The sequence below is a fragment of the Cervus canadensis genome, chromosome 18 (genome assembly GCF_019320065.1).
Source record: "Cervus canadensis isolate Bull #8, Minnesota chromosome 18, ASM1932006v1, whole genome shotgun sequence".
NCBI classification, from domain to species: Eukaryota; Metazoa; Chordata; class Mammalia; order Artiodactyla; family Cervidae; genus Cervus; species Cervus canadensis.
Window position 1 is genome coordinate 49,840,063 of NC_057403.1, and position 15,393 is coordinate 49,855,455.

The 15,393-nt window shown below is 39.5% G+C and overlaps 2 protein-coding genes across 2 annotated transcripts in view; both read left to right on the top strand.

Moving 5' to 3' along the window:
* The first annotated feature begins 2,986 nt into the window (after positions 1-2,986).
* On the top strand, positions 2,987-15,247 carry LOC122420844 (dnaJ homolog subfamily A member 2). Its single transcript, XM_043436368.1, has 9 exons — positions 2,987-3,176; positions 4,609-4,668; positions 4,957-5,180; positions 7,516-7,596; positions 7,836-7,969; positions 9,506-9,702; positions 13,684-13,828; positions 13,962-14,089; positions 14,622-15,247. The coding sequence occupies exons 1-9, from the start codon at positions 3,099-3,101 to the stop codon at positions 14,811-14,813; spliced, it is 1,239 nt and encodes a 412-aa protein (XP_043292303.1). The 5' UTR covers positions 2,987-3,098; the 3' UTR covers positions 14,814-15,247.
* Positions 15,248-15,287: 40 nt separating this feature from the next.
* LOC122421320 (dnaJ homolog subfamily A member 2-like) overlaps positions 15,288-15,393 on the top strand; it is a 6,671-nt gene continuing 6,565 nt past the window's right edge. Inside the window, exon 1 of the mRNA XM_043437176.1 lies at positions 15,288-15,291. Within this exon, the coding sequence (XP_043293111.1) occupies positions 15,288-15,291 (4 nt within the window). The remainder of the gene's footprint in view (positions 15,292-15,393) is intronic.

The window sequence follows — 15,393 nt, forward strand, 5'->3', positions numbered from 1 at the left end:
CAATATAAACCTGGCAGAAATCTGAAATCACTCCAACTTCAAACTTTAAATCACTTGCCTAGTGACAGCAGCCCTCAGATGCACTGTGACTCAGCATTTTATGATGCCTGAAACACGAAATGAGATAAAGATCTTGTTCCCTTTGCGGCATTAGCTAAATATGGAGCTAAAATAAATGAGCTACCTTAAAAATACAAAGTCAGTGGCTGAAAATGTTACAGTGCTCACCCTGACACGGGTTTGACTCAGTATGTGATGACAGGGAGGAGAGCATGTGTCAGCTGAAGCACACAGAACTGTTCTGAAATAACTTGTTGACCTATAACATTAGCAAATAACAATGGTGACTACAATTAATGCTCAGAAATGGAGGAATTATTGTAAATAAATGAAAATAAAAATATGAACTGTGACAACTGATTTAAGTCAGGTTAGTAAAGTAAATCTGACCTTGGTGGGAGTGGTGGTGATGGTGGGACTTACCCAGCTATTCTTCACTAGAAAACAGAAGCTAAAATCTAACCAAGGGAAAACCCTTGCAAAAAAAAAAAAATATATATATATATATATATATAAAGTAAAACTGGAACAAATAGAAGTTTGACTCTTTATGGACAGAAAGAAAATAAGATGAAAATAAAATAATAAACTATACAAAAGTTGTAATTCAGACAAAGTTTTTAGTTCATAATCTCATGTGGAACAGGAATGGATGGAGAAAGGAGAGAATCTGGTAATCAGCTAGCAGGGAGAATTGGATAGCCGAGATCACCAAGGACTGAGGACTATTCCACATAGGCAATGAAGGAAGTTGGGAAATTCCACTTGGAAAGCCAAGAATTTAGATAAAAGTCAATGAATAGAGATGTGGAGACAGTTTATAGGCAAATTGCCAAAAAAAGTTGCTAATACTTACTTGGTTTTAGCTTCTGTTTTCAGTACTGTATATCAACTGTTTTAATAATCAGAACAAGCCAATGATATAAAAACTATTAAACCCCATTTTACATGTGAGGCAACAGCCTCAAAAAAGTTAAGTAACTTGCTCAAGGTCATGTTGTTAATAAATGGCAGAGCCAGGTTACCAGCCTACGTTTTACCTCCACCACAACTTTATATTGCCTCTTATGAACCACTCAAAATGTGAAAAGGAAGTGGAGGAATTGAAATTATCAGGGCCTTTACTGCATTCAAAACTAGACCATCTGCATTCAAAAACAGAAGAGTGAATTTCCCCTAAGGAACCTACTAATGGAGCTCAGACTCACAGCAAAATACCATTCAAGTCTCACAAGCCAAGGTTAGTGGGAATTCAAATAAGATAGCAATGTTCAACTGGTTATGGAGTCAAGAAAGACTTCACTGAAAGAGCAGGATTTTGGTCAGGATTTGAGAAAAATGGAAGAGTTAGGTGAAAAGAGAATCATGACTTCAATTATTCCCCAGGGTTTTCAGGATAAATTTCAACCCCTTGGCATGGCACTCAAAGCCCTCCAAACTAGGTCTGGAGGAATGCCAAGGAGAAGTGGTTATCCTAAGTGAGATGCCTATGCTGGAGTCTTTATTACCATACTAGTTCAGTTTCCAAAGGATCAAAAGATGTTATTTTTTCTATTTCCATAAATCATTAGTGAGTTTAAAAGCTAAGCATTATGACTTATTCTTCTGTAACACTCCCCTCCACCAGAACAGGAGACCATACATCTTAGCACGTGGTAAACAGTGAAAGTCGCTCAGTCTTTTCCGACTCTTTGCGACCCCATGGACTATACAGTCCATGGAATTCTCCAGGCCAGAATACTGGGGTGGGTAGCCTTTCCCTTCTCCAGGGGATCTTCCCAACACAGGGATCGAACCCTGGTCTCCCTCATTGCGGGCGGATTCTTTACCAGCTGAGCCACGAGGTAAGTCCGTGGCTAGGTGAATGGCAAACATTTTCTGAACCTAAATCATGGGCAACAATCACCAGATGACTGTGTGCCCAACCAGGCTGCTGATACCATCTAGATCTCTGATGTTGACTCATTTTAAAGTTATTATGTACCAAGTAAGAACTTCGGCACTTGATCCAGATGCAAGGGGTGGAACTTGTGGATCTAGATGCCACGAACCAATTGTGAAAGGACATGGGACAATGGTGAAAGTCTAAACAGCAGCCCCTAAAAGTTTTGTCTGCAATGCAGGAAACCCAGGTTCCATCCCTGGGTAGGGAAGATCCCAGGGAAAAGGGAATGGCTGCCCATTCCAGTATTCTTGCCTGGAGAATCCCACAGACAGAGGAGCCTGGCAGGCTCCAGTCCCTAGGGTCTGAGTCCGACATGACTGAGCCACTAGGCTCAAACGCAGATTAGGAATTAGATGAATTCATTTCATTACATGTGGGGATGTAATAATGCCTTAAAAAATTATATGTATACACACACATAGTATTTATAAACGAACGGTTTCCCTTAAGACACTGTAAGTAGGGAGTATGGGGGAATACGTTAAACAAAATCGGCAAAATGCAGCTAACCGTTGAACAGTGTAATACACTACTTCTGGTGAATGCTTGAAAATGCCCTAATGTAAAACACCATTCAAGTCCTACAAGATGTTTTTCATCTTAAACCCGGAGGGAAACCATTCCCAGAGGGTCCGCGGGCGGCATCCTTAACTCTGAGGACGACCTCCTCGAGCCCGGAACAGACTTTCTCTACGGCCGGACTGGAAGTGGACCGAAAGGGCGGGCGTGCTTCTTCATCCTTTCAGTACCCCCAATAAATGCCTCTGGAGAGAGCTAATGTCCCTGAGAGCCCCATGCATAGTTAGTTCTCCGGGTTTCTACGCTGAACCTCATCTGGCGGCCCACAGCCTCAAACTAGTAGTACCCAGCATGCTCCCTCACCACCCACGACCCCAACGGTCCCCTGCGCTCGCGGCGGGCTCTGCGCAGCGACGTCACGGAGCGCCGTGCGTCGGGTCAAAGTTCAGCCCCACCTCCGCTTCCCCCTCGCAGTCCCCGCCTGCGCTGCCGCCGCCTCTGCCGCCGCTTAGGGCCCGGCTCCGCTCCTCCTGCTTCTCCGCCTTCTTTCCTGAGCGCTGCCCGGCCGGCCGCCATGGCGAACGTGGCCGACACGAAACTGTACGACATCCTGGGCGTCCCGCCTGGCGCCAGCGAGAACGAGCTGAAGAAGGTATTGGGGCGCGGGCCGGCTGGGCAAGGTGTGAGGGGCACGGGCCTGCGCGACTGGGACGGCCAGGCCGCGCTGCGGGGCAGCCCGCGAGCCGGCGGCGGCCGGCCCAGGTTGGGGGCTGGCGGCGAGACCGGCCCGCGTCGGGCCGTGCACTTCGGCCTCGGCTGACCTTGGGCCGCCGTCCCCGCCCGCCCGCAGATGCAGCAAATAAAACCCACCTCTGCGCAAACACTACGAAAACGCTTCCTTCCTCCCTCCCCCGGCGAGCGCCGGAGGCCGGGCGCTCCCGGGAGGCAGCTGCCTGCCTGGCCTTCCTCACGCGGAGGTCACCACCCTGGAAAAACAGGTTGGACCAAGGCGCCCAGCGCATCCCAGCCCCAGGAGAGGAGTTGACCACGCCGCGGATGTCGGCGCCCGAGCCGCGTCGGGACTGATTTGGGGCCTGGTGGAGGGGTCGAGGCCGCCCCCGCTGGCTGCTTGGGGAAGCTTAGGGATGTTGCCTGGGAGCCGCGGCTGCGGAGCTTCTCCCGGCTTCCTCCCTCGCCTGTCGACCCGGAGGTGGCGTGGGTCTGTGTTCGGGTGCTTTGTTCTGTAGGCAGGTAACCCAGATGTTCTCTACCCGCTTCAGGAAGAAGCCATGGGTCCCAGCCAAACACCTGAGTGTACACTGACTAAAAATAAATAGAAGGCCTTATTATCGCTGTTTGCAGGGCTGCGACTCTTTCATCGCAGGATTTCAAAGCATTTGAGACATTTAAGTCCCACAGCATCTTCACGGGGCTTAGAGTATCCGGATTTGTAAGCTTAGAAAAATGAGAATGCTGCTTAGACAGTGGGACGGGTGCAGTTCAGAGTAAAAGGACTTCCTGTTACCTTACCGGAAATGCTGCTCTGTATTACATAATTCATCTATCTGTGAATGAACGCTTAAGTGGTTTATAGTTCACCCAAATGTATGAAGCTTCGCAAAGACTGAAGTCACTCCATTTGAGACCACAGTCAATTCACCGTATGAAAATAAACCTGACATAGGAGCTTGTCTTGGCTTTTTCCTGATACTACAATTAGAGGAGCCATCATGAGCCTGGATTCTTACCTTAGCTTAATTTTTAGAGTTTATTGGAGTCTTCTTGGTGTGGTTACTGGCCATCAAAGACGTTTGACAATAGTGAAAATATAGGATGTTTCAGTGTTTTGTTTTTCTCTGTGGTTTTGTTTTATTGTTTGCATTTGTCTTCAGTATAATCTATTTTCCAATGTAACTACTGTCTACTTTGTTACTAGTGAGTAAACTGTATTAAGATGGAAAATGTCCAACAGTGCCAATGGAAGTATTGCTTCTCAAATTTGGATGTTAAGTTAGTACTCATAAGTCTTTAAACTGGTCTTTATATGTAACCTTTTTTTTTTTTTTTTTAATCTTTTATTGAAGGCATACAGAAAGTTAGCCAAAGAATACCATCCTGATAAGAATCCAAATGCTGGTGACAAAGTAAGTTATGTGAGACTTTTTTCCCCCTGAGATTTTTGTTTTAAATTGCCCTTCTTGGAAAAAAGGGGAATGTTGTAAGGAAAGTCCATTTATGCCCATAGAGCCACATTTTTATGTTAATATTTTGTACTTTATAATAGGGATACTAACATTCTGGCTAGTCATAGTTGGTAAATAGGACCCACCTGTAACTTTTCTTAGAATTAAATGAATTCTAGATTCCTATAGCCTTTCCCTAGTCCTTTATTTGAAAATCCAACTGTTTTCCTTTTTCCTTTTTGTTCATAGTTCAAAGAAATAAGTTTTGCATATGAAGTACTATCAAATCCTGAGAAGCGCGAACTATATGACAGATATGGAGAACAAGGTCTTCGGGAAGGTAGCGGTGGAGGTGGTGGCATGGATGATATTTTCTCTCACATTTTTGGTGGAGGATTATTTAGCTTCATGGGTAATCAGAGCAGAAGTCGAAATGGCAGAAGAAGAGGAGAAGACATGATGCATCCACTCAAGTGAATATCTATTTTTTTCTTTAAAAATACTAAGTACTTTTTTTCCAAGTAGAAGTATTCAGTGCAGGAGAGAAAAGGTATCAAAAAATATTGTCTTTAATCAATCAAAAAAAAAAATCTTCGTTTGCCATTCTGTCCTTATTGGCTGATTAAGTTGAATTTAATAACCTGGATGTTGGTATTTGGTGACAGATCTTAAAGGATGGTTGGTGTTTTTACAGAGTGGGAAGATGGTTTTGGTATATGCTTCTGAGGCTTCTTGTTTTTAAAATATCAATTAAGAAGATTCTTTTCTCTGAAGTATTTAAACCTTTTGAGTTAGTTTTAATTTAAAAACTTACAAAGTGAGTGACCATCCGACTGGTTGGCTGACATGTTACAGTCACTTATTACTTGATCCTCATTGTGAACTCTCCTAAATTGATTTTTATGGAGCTTGCTGGCTTCAAGCCTGACATTAACCTACCAACATATGAATGATATCTTACCTTAATCTTAGACTGTGAACCCAATTCGAAAATAGATATTTGACTTTGCAAATTCTGTGAGATCTTTTATCTGTTAATTTTTCATGAACCAATAATGGTTTTACTAGCAGACGCATGACACTGAAGTTCAAGTGTTTATTTAAAATGTTTCATATTATCTAGTTAATACATTTGAGTAGATAAGGGGACCTTGAAGCATGAATTGTTAAAATTTTCATTGCAGTGTTTAATTTTGGATGTCTTTATGATATTACATTTCATGATTTATTTAGCATTCCCTTTTCTATAGGATGTTACCAGTTTTTTTCCTATAATGCTGTATCTTTATATACAGCTGTATCTTTATATACAGCATAATGCTGTATATAATGCTGCTCTATCTTTATATACAGCTTTGTCTCATTGGTAGAGATTCCTGGGGAGGTATCAGTATTTTGAGGCTGATAAATAAATACAATTATATTATCTTTAGAGGATGTGTCAGTTTAGCCCCACCGGTGGAGCGTGCCAGCTTCACTAGACCATTACCCCCACTTTTCTTTCTTTGCCATGTTTATTGAAATGAGGATTTTTCTTGCTGACCTCTTACCTAGTGGTGTTGCATACTAACTGCGATTTATTAAGTAAGGCAAAGAAGACCTACCTATCTTGTAAATGGTTGATTAAAGGTTCTTAGGAGGAGGATAAAAGGCTGGTGGAACCAAGTATTTTGGTCTAAGGTCTAGATATGCCATAGTTTAGAAGTGTTGGTAATGTTTTGACCTTAAGTGCTTTATTCTTACACTGTCTAGAATGTATAAAAATTTCAGCTTTGAGTGCTGCAAAATAATGTAGGTGCTTTGCAAGGTAGTTTTAAGTTTTTTGTTCCTTTATTTAATTAAAAAAAAAATATTTTTGTTCCTTTGTTTTAAAGTAAATTGAGCGACTTCACTTCCACTTTACTAATAAAGAAGATTTAAAAACACTATGAGAAGGGTAAAATCAAGTTAAATGCAAGTTTTTTCCAAGTTGTAAATGAATATTTTTGAGACTTTGATATAAATAGATTTTTTTTTTTTTTTGAGGTTTATCTGAAAATGAATGGTCCTGCAGTTCAAATATGTTGTGTGAATAAAAGCAAGTTGAGGTTTATCAATTGGGATTTTTAATAGGCTTTTTATCTGGATCATTTGGGGGTCATAGACCCCTTTGAAATTTTTGTTAAAGTTGCTCAAATTTTGCTTATAATTCTCTGGGTTTTTCAGACATTGAAAGCTTGTAGGCTTTCTATTTGGAAACCTATTCTCTGTTACAGTGTAATAAAGCCAATTTTTTTTTTTTTTTTTAAGACATACCCAATCTGAGTGTCTCCCAGAAATTGTAATATAACTTTGCAGCCTTTCTGAATTGTCCTTGAAGGGGACAGAGGCTGACAGTAGAGCATGGAGTCCAGAGCCAAACTGCCTGTGTGATCTTGGGCAAGTTACTTAACCTCTCTGTGCCTCGGTTTTGTCCTCTAAAATGAGGATGACAATTTTGCTTCATTCAAAGGGTTGAATTAGGTGAAGGTTTTGTCTAAGGCTGGAAGAAGGTGTGATGTTATGAATTTGTGTAGTTATCAGCTTTATCAGAAAATGCAGCACAGTCAATTATTGGCCTGATCCTTTACATTCTGGCTTTAAACACTACCTGTATTTATAGCCATAAACAATTTGAGTTACAAAATAAAATCTCACTCAGTTGACTTAATGTAAGGTGTTCTTGAATTCTTTCTTTAAAAGGTTATAGTGAAATTAGCTATATCAGCTAATCCTTTCTTGTATTTAAGACAACTTGGCAAAATTTGAATCTAATTCTTTTCTCCACAGAGTATCTTTAGAAGACCTGTATAATGGCAAGACAACCAAACTACAACTTAGCAAGAATGTACTCTGTAGTGCATGCAGTGGGTGAGTGTGTTTCCTGGTTATGAACTTTGATCTGTTCTTTGAGTCACATGTTGAGTCTGTATCAAATAAAATTTATTCATGACTTCAAACTGACTACCCAACCCAGAACAGTTTCTGATACCTCTGAAAGTTGGTTAAAATACCAGTCTTTGGGGGTTGAAGATGAAGGTAAAAAGCACAATTCCCATTGTTCATGACCTAGGGGGGAAAAATCTAATTTATACTTCTGCTTGCTTTAGCCAAGGTGGGAAGTCTGGAGCTGTTCAGAAGTGTAGTGCTTGTCGGGGTCGAGGTGTACGCATCATGATCAGACAGCTGGCTCCAGGGATGGTACAGCAGATGCAGTCTGTGTGTTCTGACTGTAATGGAGAAGGTATGCATGCCAGTGTTTCTCTGCCTTTCTGTTGGAATGGATTGGGGATGCAGAAATTGGAGAGGCTTACAGTTTTTCTTTCTTAACGTGTGTTTATGTTCATTGTATTGTAAAAGGTAGAGAGTTATTTTTAAAAATAGAAAAATATTTCCTTTTGCATAGGCTCAGTGAACACTGATAAACAGTAAATTTATATTATGTTGAGTGGAATATCAGTCTTTTTCCAAAAAGATGGGCAAAGTCTTTTGTCCTTTTGCATTTTTTTGTTGTTGTTTACTTATCCTTTATATTTTAAAAGGTAAAAGGGAGACAGCAAATTGTTTAGTTCTCATTCTGATAAGTAGAGGATTTTACTGTAAACTAGTTAGCTTTTGAGGATAGATCATTGCAGTTGAAACTCATTTTACAGAAGTAAATATTTTAGGTTTTTGTAGGTTAATGGTTTTTGAAACTGCTACTCTTCTACTCTTTTAGCACTTTTATAGCCACAGATAATATGTAAATAAGTGGGCATGACTGTCTTCTGGATAAACATTATTTACAGAAACAAAGACCATGCCCAGTTTGGCCTGTGAGCCTTAGTTTGCCAGCCCTGTTCTAGAGCAGTGCTATCCAAAAGAATTTTTCTGTGATGGATATATATAATGTCTACTGTAGTAGCCACTAGCCACCTGGGTGAGGCTGAGGAACTGAGCTTTTAATTATTTTAAATTTATATAACCTCAGGTGGCTAGTGGCTGATATATTGGACAGTTCTAGAACACCCTTTTCCAAATTGCTTCTGAAAGTGACAAGATAATTTTGAGAAGCCACATATCATATTTCCCTCCTGAAGAGTCTTAGTGCATTTTGTCTTATTAAAGTTGCTGACATTTCCCACTCAAGAAATTGGAGTTGACTGAAATCTTTTCCCATGTGCCATTACCATTTTAAGGAACTGGTGCTTTGCAGAACATACTTTGCAGAAGCAGTGCTCCTAAAGTCATTTATAGTCACCTAAGCATTAAAGTGTGCCAATAATCAGCCATTAGAAATTGATGGTATTTTTCTCACGATATACTATTATATGACTTCAGTTTTATTTTATTATACCATTGATCAAATATTTCAGAATACATGGAAGAAAAAACTGTTGGAGTCATAAAGGATGTTTAAATTTTTATTTGGGTTTTCGCTCCATTGTTAAATTTAAATGAAACTAAGACAAAAAATGAAGCATTTGTATAAGTTCTAGTGTCTGACCACCCATTTTGTTTGCTTGATCCTTAGGCTTTATTTTAACTTTAGGAAGTAGTGTCAGGAGGTAAGATAATGTTATTTAAGATATTTTATACTCTGGAATAGAGTAGCTGGGTCCTTTAGTAATCTGCAGTAAGATGTGAGTTTTGTTCCTAAGAATGTTCATGAGAAGTTCAGGTAGCAGTTTAAAGAAGTACAGGAAATTTATTTAGTGAATAAAGGAGTTATCAGGACCTGTTTACTTAAGAGGGCAATACAGTACCCTTTGCTGGAAGTTTGAATGACCTCTTTTTCCAGGAGAGGTAATTAATGAAAAGGACCGCTGTAAAAAATGTGAAGGGAAGAAAGTGATTAAAGAAGTCAAGATTCTTGAAGTCCACGTAGACAAAGGCATGAAACATGGACAGAGAATTACATTTACTGGGGAAGCAGACCAGGCCCCAGGAGTGGAACCAGGAGACATTGTTCTTTTGCTACAAGAAAAAGAGCATGAGGTAATTTCCTTTTTGTTTTATTTTTGCCTCAGAAGATCAGAAATGGGTCTTGTATGCAAGATACAGATTGGTGGTGGTTTTGTTGCTAAGTTATGTCCAATTCTTGCGACCCCATGGACTGTAGCCCCCCAGGCCTCTCTGTCCATGGGATTCTCCAGGCAAGAATACTGGAGTGGATTGCCATTTCCTTCTCTAGGGGATTTTCCCAACCCAGGAATCCAACCCAGATCATCTGCATTGTGGGCAGATTCTTTACCCACTGAGCTATGAGGGAAGCCCAAGATACAGGTTAGATAAGTTTGAGTTCCTTGAAGTAGCATTAACTGCATGGCAGGCAGATTCTTTACCTACTGAGCTATGAGGGAAGCCCAAGATACAGGTTGGATCAGTTTGAGTTCCCTGAAGTAGCATTGAATATAGATGAAGTTGTTAAGTGGTTTGGCTGAATTAATGAGAAATGACTTGTTTAGTAGACCAGCAAGACAGGTGCTATCAGAAGCACGGTAGGAGCTGATCTTGGTCCCAGCTCTGCCGTTGACTGGCACTGTAACCTTAAGTGATCCTGTTGTGTCTGTACCCTCGTTTCCTTGTTTATGAAAATAAGGCGTTGGACCAGATAATCTAGGCAGCTTCGTTTTCACTGTGAACTCCTTTTATGTCCTCAGTACTGCTCTATTGATTTGTTTTACATACTGGGTATCCATGTGAGCTTTTCTTGAAAAAAAAGTTCTGCAGTTTTAAAAACATTGCATTTTAAAATTCTCATTCTCTCTCTTGAGGTAGGGGAGGGCAGTGGTGTCTTGTGGCTTGTGGGAGCTTAGTTCCTTGACCAGGAGTTGAACCTGTGCCCACAGCAGTGGAAGTGCCGAGTCCTAACCACATGATTGCCAGGGAACTCCCTGTTTTTAAATTTCTGGTTGACTCAGTATTGTATCTGTTAATGCAAGGGTCTTCAACCCCTGGACATTGAGTGAAGCTTTATATGCTGCTCCCTATCACTGTGCTTGCATTACTGCCTGAACATTGTTACAACACCTCCACCCCACAGTCCAGGAAGAATTCACAAAACTGGTGCCCAAAAGTTTGGGGACTGCTGTGTTAATGTACATGGGAAAATGAACTGAGCTAACTATGTGGCCTGGAGTATGTTATTTTGATTATACCATTGCATCTGTATTTTTTACATGTGCAGTGGAGTATATTATAGACCTTTTTATTCATGAAGAACATGCGTGGACCTTTAGTGCCCACCTAGTTCTTAAATATACAAGCATTTGACAGAATCCTGGCTTTGTACTTGATCACATTGCCATTTTGAGTTTCTTTGGAAGTCTAGATCACAAGTCAGCCACCTTTTTTAGTTCACAATAAAATTTTCTCCCATATGATGGTGATTTCTACAAATAAATTTTAAAAATTACTAAGAATCCAATAGAGAATAAAGCCATATTGAGATGCAGATTCTGGGAATTTGATTAGATTCATTCGTTCGCTAGACTGGCTTACTACTACACTAGCCTTTCTCAAGGGATGCTAGTCAAATTTATTTCTCAGCAAATCTATGAAAGTGAAAGTGAAAATCTATAAATTGCAATGTATCTTGTCCTTTTGTGAATATTGCCAAACCTACCAATGACAAGGGTTCCTAGATTTCCTTTTTTTTTTTTTAAGGAATAATTTCTAGAATTCTATCTTATGGGTTGAAATATTCTGTAAGTATATTGGGTTTTACAGAATAGAAATCACTGTTCTTAGAGACAAGAGACTTAAGTTCTGACTCCCATGTACTAGTTTTGATCTCCCTGGGCTTGGCTTTGCATACTTAAAATAAAACTCATCCTTCAGAAAGATAGTGTAGAATCAAATGAGATAAAGAATAACCTGCTCTTCTTTCTGGGGACTGTGAGGAGGCATTTGGAAGTAAATCAACCTCTAAAAATTATTGGCTACAGTGGAATTGCATGGAATTTCTAACAAACAGCAGATGCTACTGGTTGTCTGAAGTAGAAAATAGAAGATGATAAAGGCTAGAATGGAAGTTCGTCTAGTAAGAGGTCAAAGATTTTTCCTTCTTGGTTTTACTGACTGGTAAAGTAAATTTGAGCCCAAAATGAGATTTAGGCATCTTGTTTAATTTATACCACTGAGAATATTCTTAACCCTCTTAAGAAAAATTGACTAGTTTGAACTAGTTCATAACCAAGCTTGTATTTTGCTTGGGGCTTTTTGTTTAAAAACTCTCAACGCTTGTAGGAATTGTGAGGCCTTGAGATCAGGGTGGGTTCTGTAGCTTGAAACAGAATGTAAATCTTCTGATTAAAGAAATAGTGCAGTTTTGAGAGTAATATGTATGCATGTGTATCATCTTTCAGTATAGGTATGTGTGTGTTTCAGTGATTTTGCTGTCATAATGCATTTGTACATCAAAGAACCACAATGGTGGGTAACAGTGGGTGATACTAGTCTCTCTTTATCAGAAATTATTTCAGCTTTTAAGTATTTTATTGTGTGGTTCTTGGTAGTCTCATTAGTCTTGTTTTTCAAAAATTTCCTGGCCATGCTTGCCTGTATATTCTCTGTTTGAATTTTAGCATCTAATTGTCTGGTCTAACTACCCTTACTGCTGGCCCCCTCCCCAACAAGAAACAACCCTAATACCATTTTTAAAAATTAGTTTGAGTTCCTCTATCCAAGAACATAGTATGTCTTCTTGCTCCTTCTAACATTGCTTTAACTAAATGATACTTGGTTAAGGATGGTTCTTGGAACAATAATATAATGAGATGTTCAGAAACACTTCCATTTTACAAGTTTGCAAAAGCATTAAAAAGTCCTGCATTAAAGAAACTTTACTTAAATTAATTTTTCCTCTGATTATAAGAAACACCTCAGTAAACTCATGTAGGTAATATAAATTCAGTGATTCTTAAGCTTTAGTATACATTAGAATCCCCTGGAGGGCTTATTAAAATGACAGATTGCTGGGCCTCACCTTCATAGTTTTTGATGCAGTGGGTATGGGATGGTGCCCAAGAATGTGCATTCCTAACCAGCTTCCTGGTGCTGCTGAGGCTGCTGGTCCAGGACCAATTGTCAAGATAATGGTTTGAGACTAACTTTCCTCATAGGTAAGTTTAGGAGGATAGTTTAGGAAAAGAGTCTTATCTTTCAGATTTCCTCTCCTCTGAATTAACCAGCCAGCATTATTTTTTGAAAGAGAGGCTGTTGAGAAAAATCTAGGTGACTGTTCACTGCAGTTAATTTTATTTCAAGTTAAATTTCAAAAGTTAGTATAGATACTTGAAAATTCTAAGAAGCAGAAGTTGTAAGATGGGCATGTGTGAAATTGGATGTATTTTTTCCTGCATGTTGAATGCTCAGAAACATTTTTTAAAATGCTTGTTGAATAACCTTTGCATTACATAGTCCATAGGCTTATAGTGCATTAACAAGCCAACTTTATTTAGCATTTGGTTTACATTCACCTAAGCAAGTTTTGTATCTTAGGTTAGATAAAACTTGTTCATACTTAAATGAAGTACGGGGTTTGAGCCCTTTTACTTGTTGAGCTTTTTTAGTTGAGCTTGGGCCTTCCCCTTCCCCTCTTAGAATCATGTCTGGAGGAAATTCCAGGTGAACCTGTCCTACAGAATCCCACTGGGCTTTGTACACCCTTTCCCTCATAGTTCAGAAATGGGCCATAATTGTAAAATAGACTTGGTTCTGTTTTTGAAGCTTCAGCTGTGCCTTATGAGCAATTGTATTTCCAATTCCAGTTCTTTCGTGATCGAAGTTTCTAGCATATTACTTGAGAATAGCTAGATTTCCTTATATATATTGATAAATTTAGGGAACTTGGGGATTGTGGCAATTTGACTTTTGCAGTAGATGGTAGAGTTAAGGTTTTGAAATTGATTCAGGTAACAGCACAGCAGAGCATGCCTCCATAGTTGCGCTGTTTCTTGTGTGCTTCCTCTGTAGGTGTTCCAGAGAGATGGGAATGATTTGCACATGACATATAAGATAGGACTTGTTGAAGCTCTTTGTGGATTTCAGTTCACATTTAAGCACCTTGATGGACGTCAGATTGTGGTGAAATACCCCCCTGGCAAAGTAATTGAACCAGGTAAATCTTGATTTTTGTTTGATCTAAGATTCTATGTAATCTTCTACAGTGGGTGACTCAAAAAATATTTATTATTGAGCACTTTCTTGGGTAAAATTCTTAATATTTTCCCCTTTATTTACTCAAATAATAGGATGTGTTCGTGTTGTTCGAGGTGAAGGAATGCCACAATATCGTAATCCTTTTGAAAAAGGCGATCTTTACATTAAGTTTGATGTGCAGTTTCCTGAAAACAACTGGATCAACCCAGATAAACTTTCTGTAAGTATTAGGCAACAGATGACTTAAAGTTTAATAATAGTTCTTTCTTTGTCACTTTCCATTTGTTTTAAGTGCTAAGATTAGATCACATAGTTTATTAATTTGAGTGATTGATTGTCTGGCCTCATTGTTTTTTAAAGTGGAAATAGCTGATGTAAAAGTTTATGGGGCCAAGTCCAGACTAGTGAAGGCATAAGCAGACGGTGTGAGGTGGTGGTAGGAGGATTGGGACTCTGGAGAGCAGATCTCTTACCCCAGCTTAGCATCTGCTGGTCGTTCATGCAGGAAGACATATCTAATGTGAAGTTTTCCAGTGTTTAAATGTTAGCGATTAAATCTGTTCATTGCTTTCTAATCAATAGATGGGTTGCACAAAAGATGTCTAGATTTGGTCTGTGGGTCATCCATTTGTGATCTCTGGCTTAAAGTGCAAAGATTTTAATTGTCAAACATATACCTTGGATTGTATCAAAAGGGAAATGGATAGATGATAATCTTCCAGCTAATCTTATTTTTGTTCATTTTAATGAAGGAATTAGAAGATCTTCTGCCATCTAGACCAGAAGTTCCAAATATTATTGGAGACACAGAGGAGGTAGAGCTTCAAGAATTTGATAGCACGCGGGGCTCAGGAGGTGGGCAGAGGCGTGAAGCCTATAATGATAGCTCTGATGAAGAAAGCAGTAGCCATCACGGACCAGGAGTGCAATGTGCCCATCAGTAAACTCTGCAACAAATTGCACAGGTGGATTTTCTTTCCACACTGGCCTGGTTTGTTTTCTGCAATCCAGCTGGAGCGTCTGGTCAACCCAGATGAACTGATGGACATCTGTTGGTCTATGTGTAACTTTTAAAATTGGTATAGTATCTACAGAGTGTATAATTTAAACTAACCACAAAGCTTTACATCTTCATTTCGACTGTTCTATAGCAGAATAAAGCACTTGAAAGGAAACAAGACTCCCTTTCACACATGGGTTATAAGTTTCAGTCCTGATATCTGTGCTTGATTTTTATCAGTTTGTGTAGATTTTATGTTTCATATTTTAAATTCAAATCCCACATTGTAAAGTTTGTGTACAATTTGTCCTGAAGCTTTGTGTTTGGCTGCACCTGCATAAGCTGCTACAAATAGAATAAAGAATTTCATAGCCTGTATCTATCATTTAGATGCATGGGAAAATGGGCTTTGCACACAATGGGTTTGGAACTGACTGGGAACAATGGAAAAAATATCATTAGCTGAGCTGTGGTTGTAAAGTTTTGGGCGGGGGGGGGGGGGGGGTTTTTTTTTTTTTTTTTTT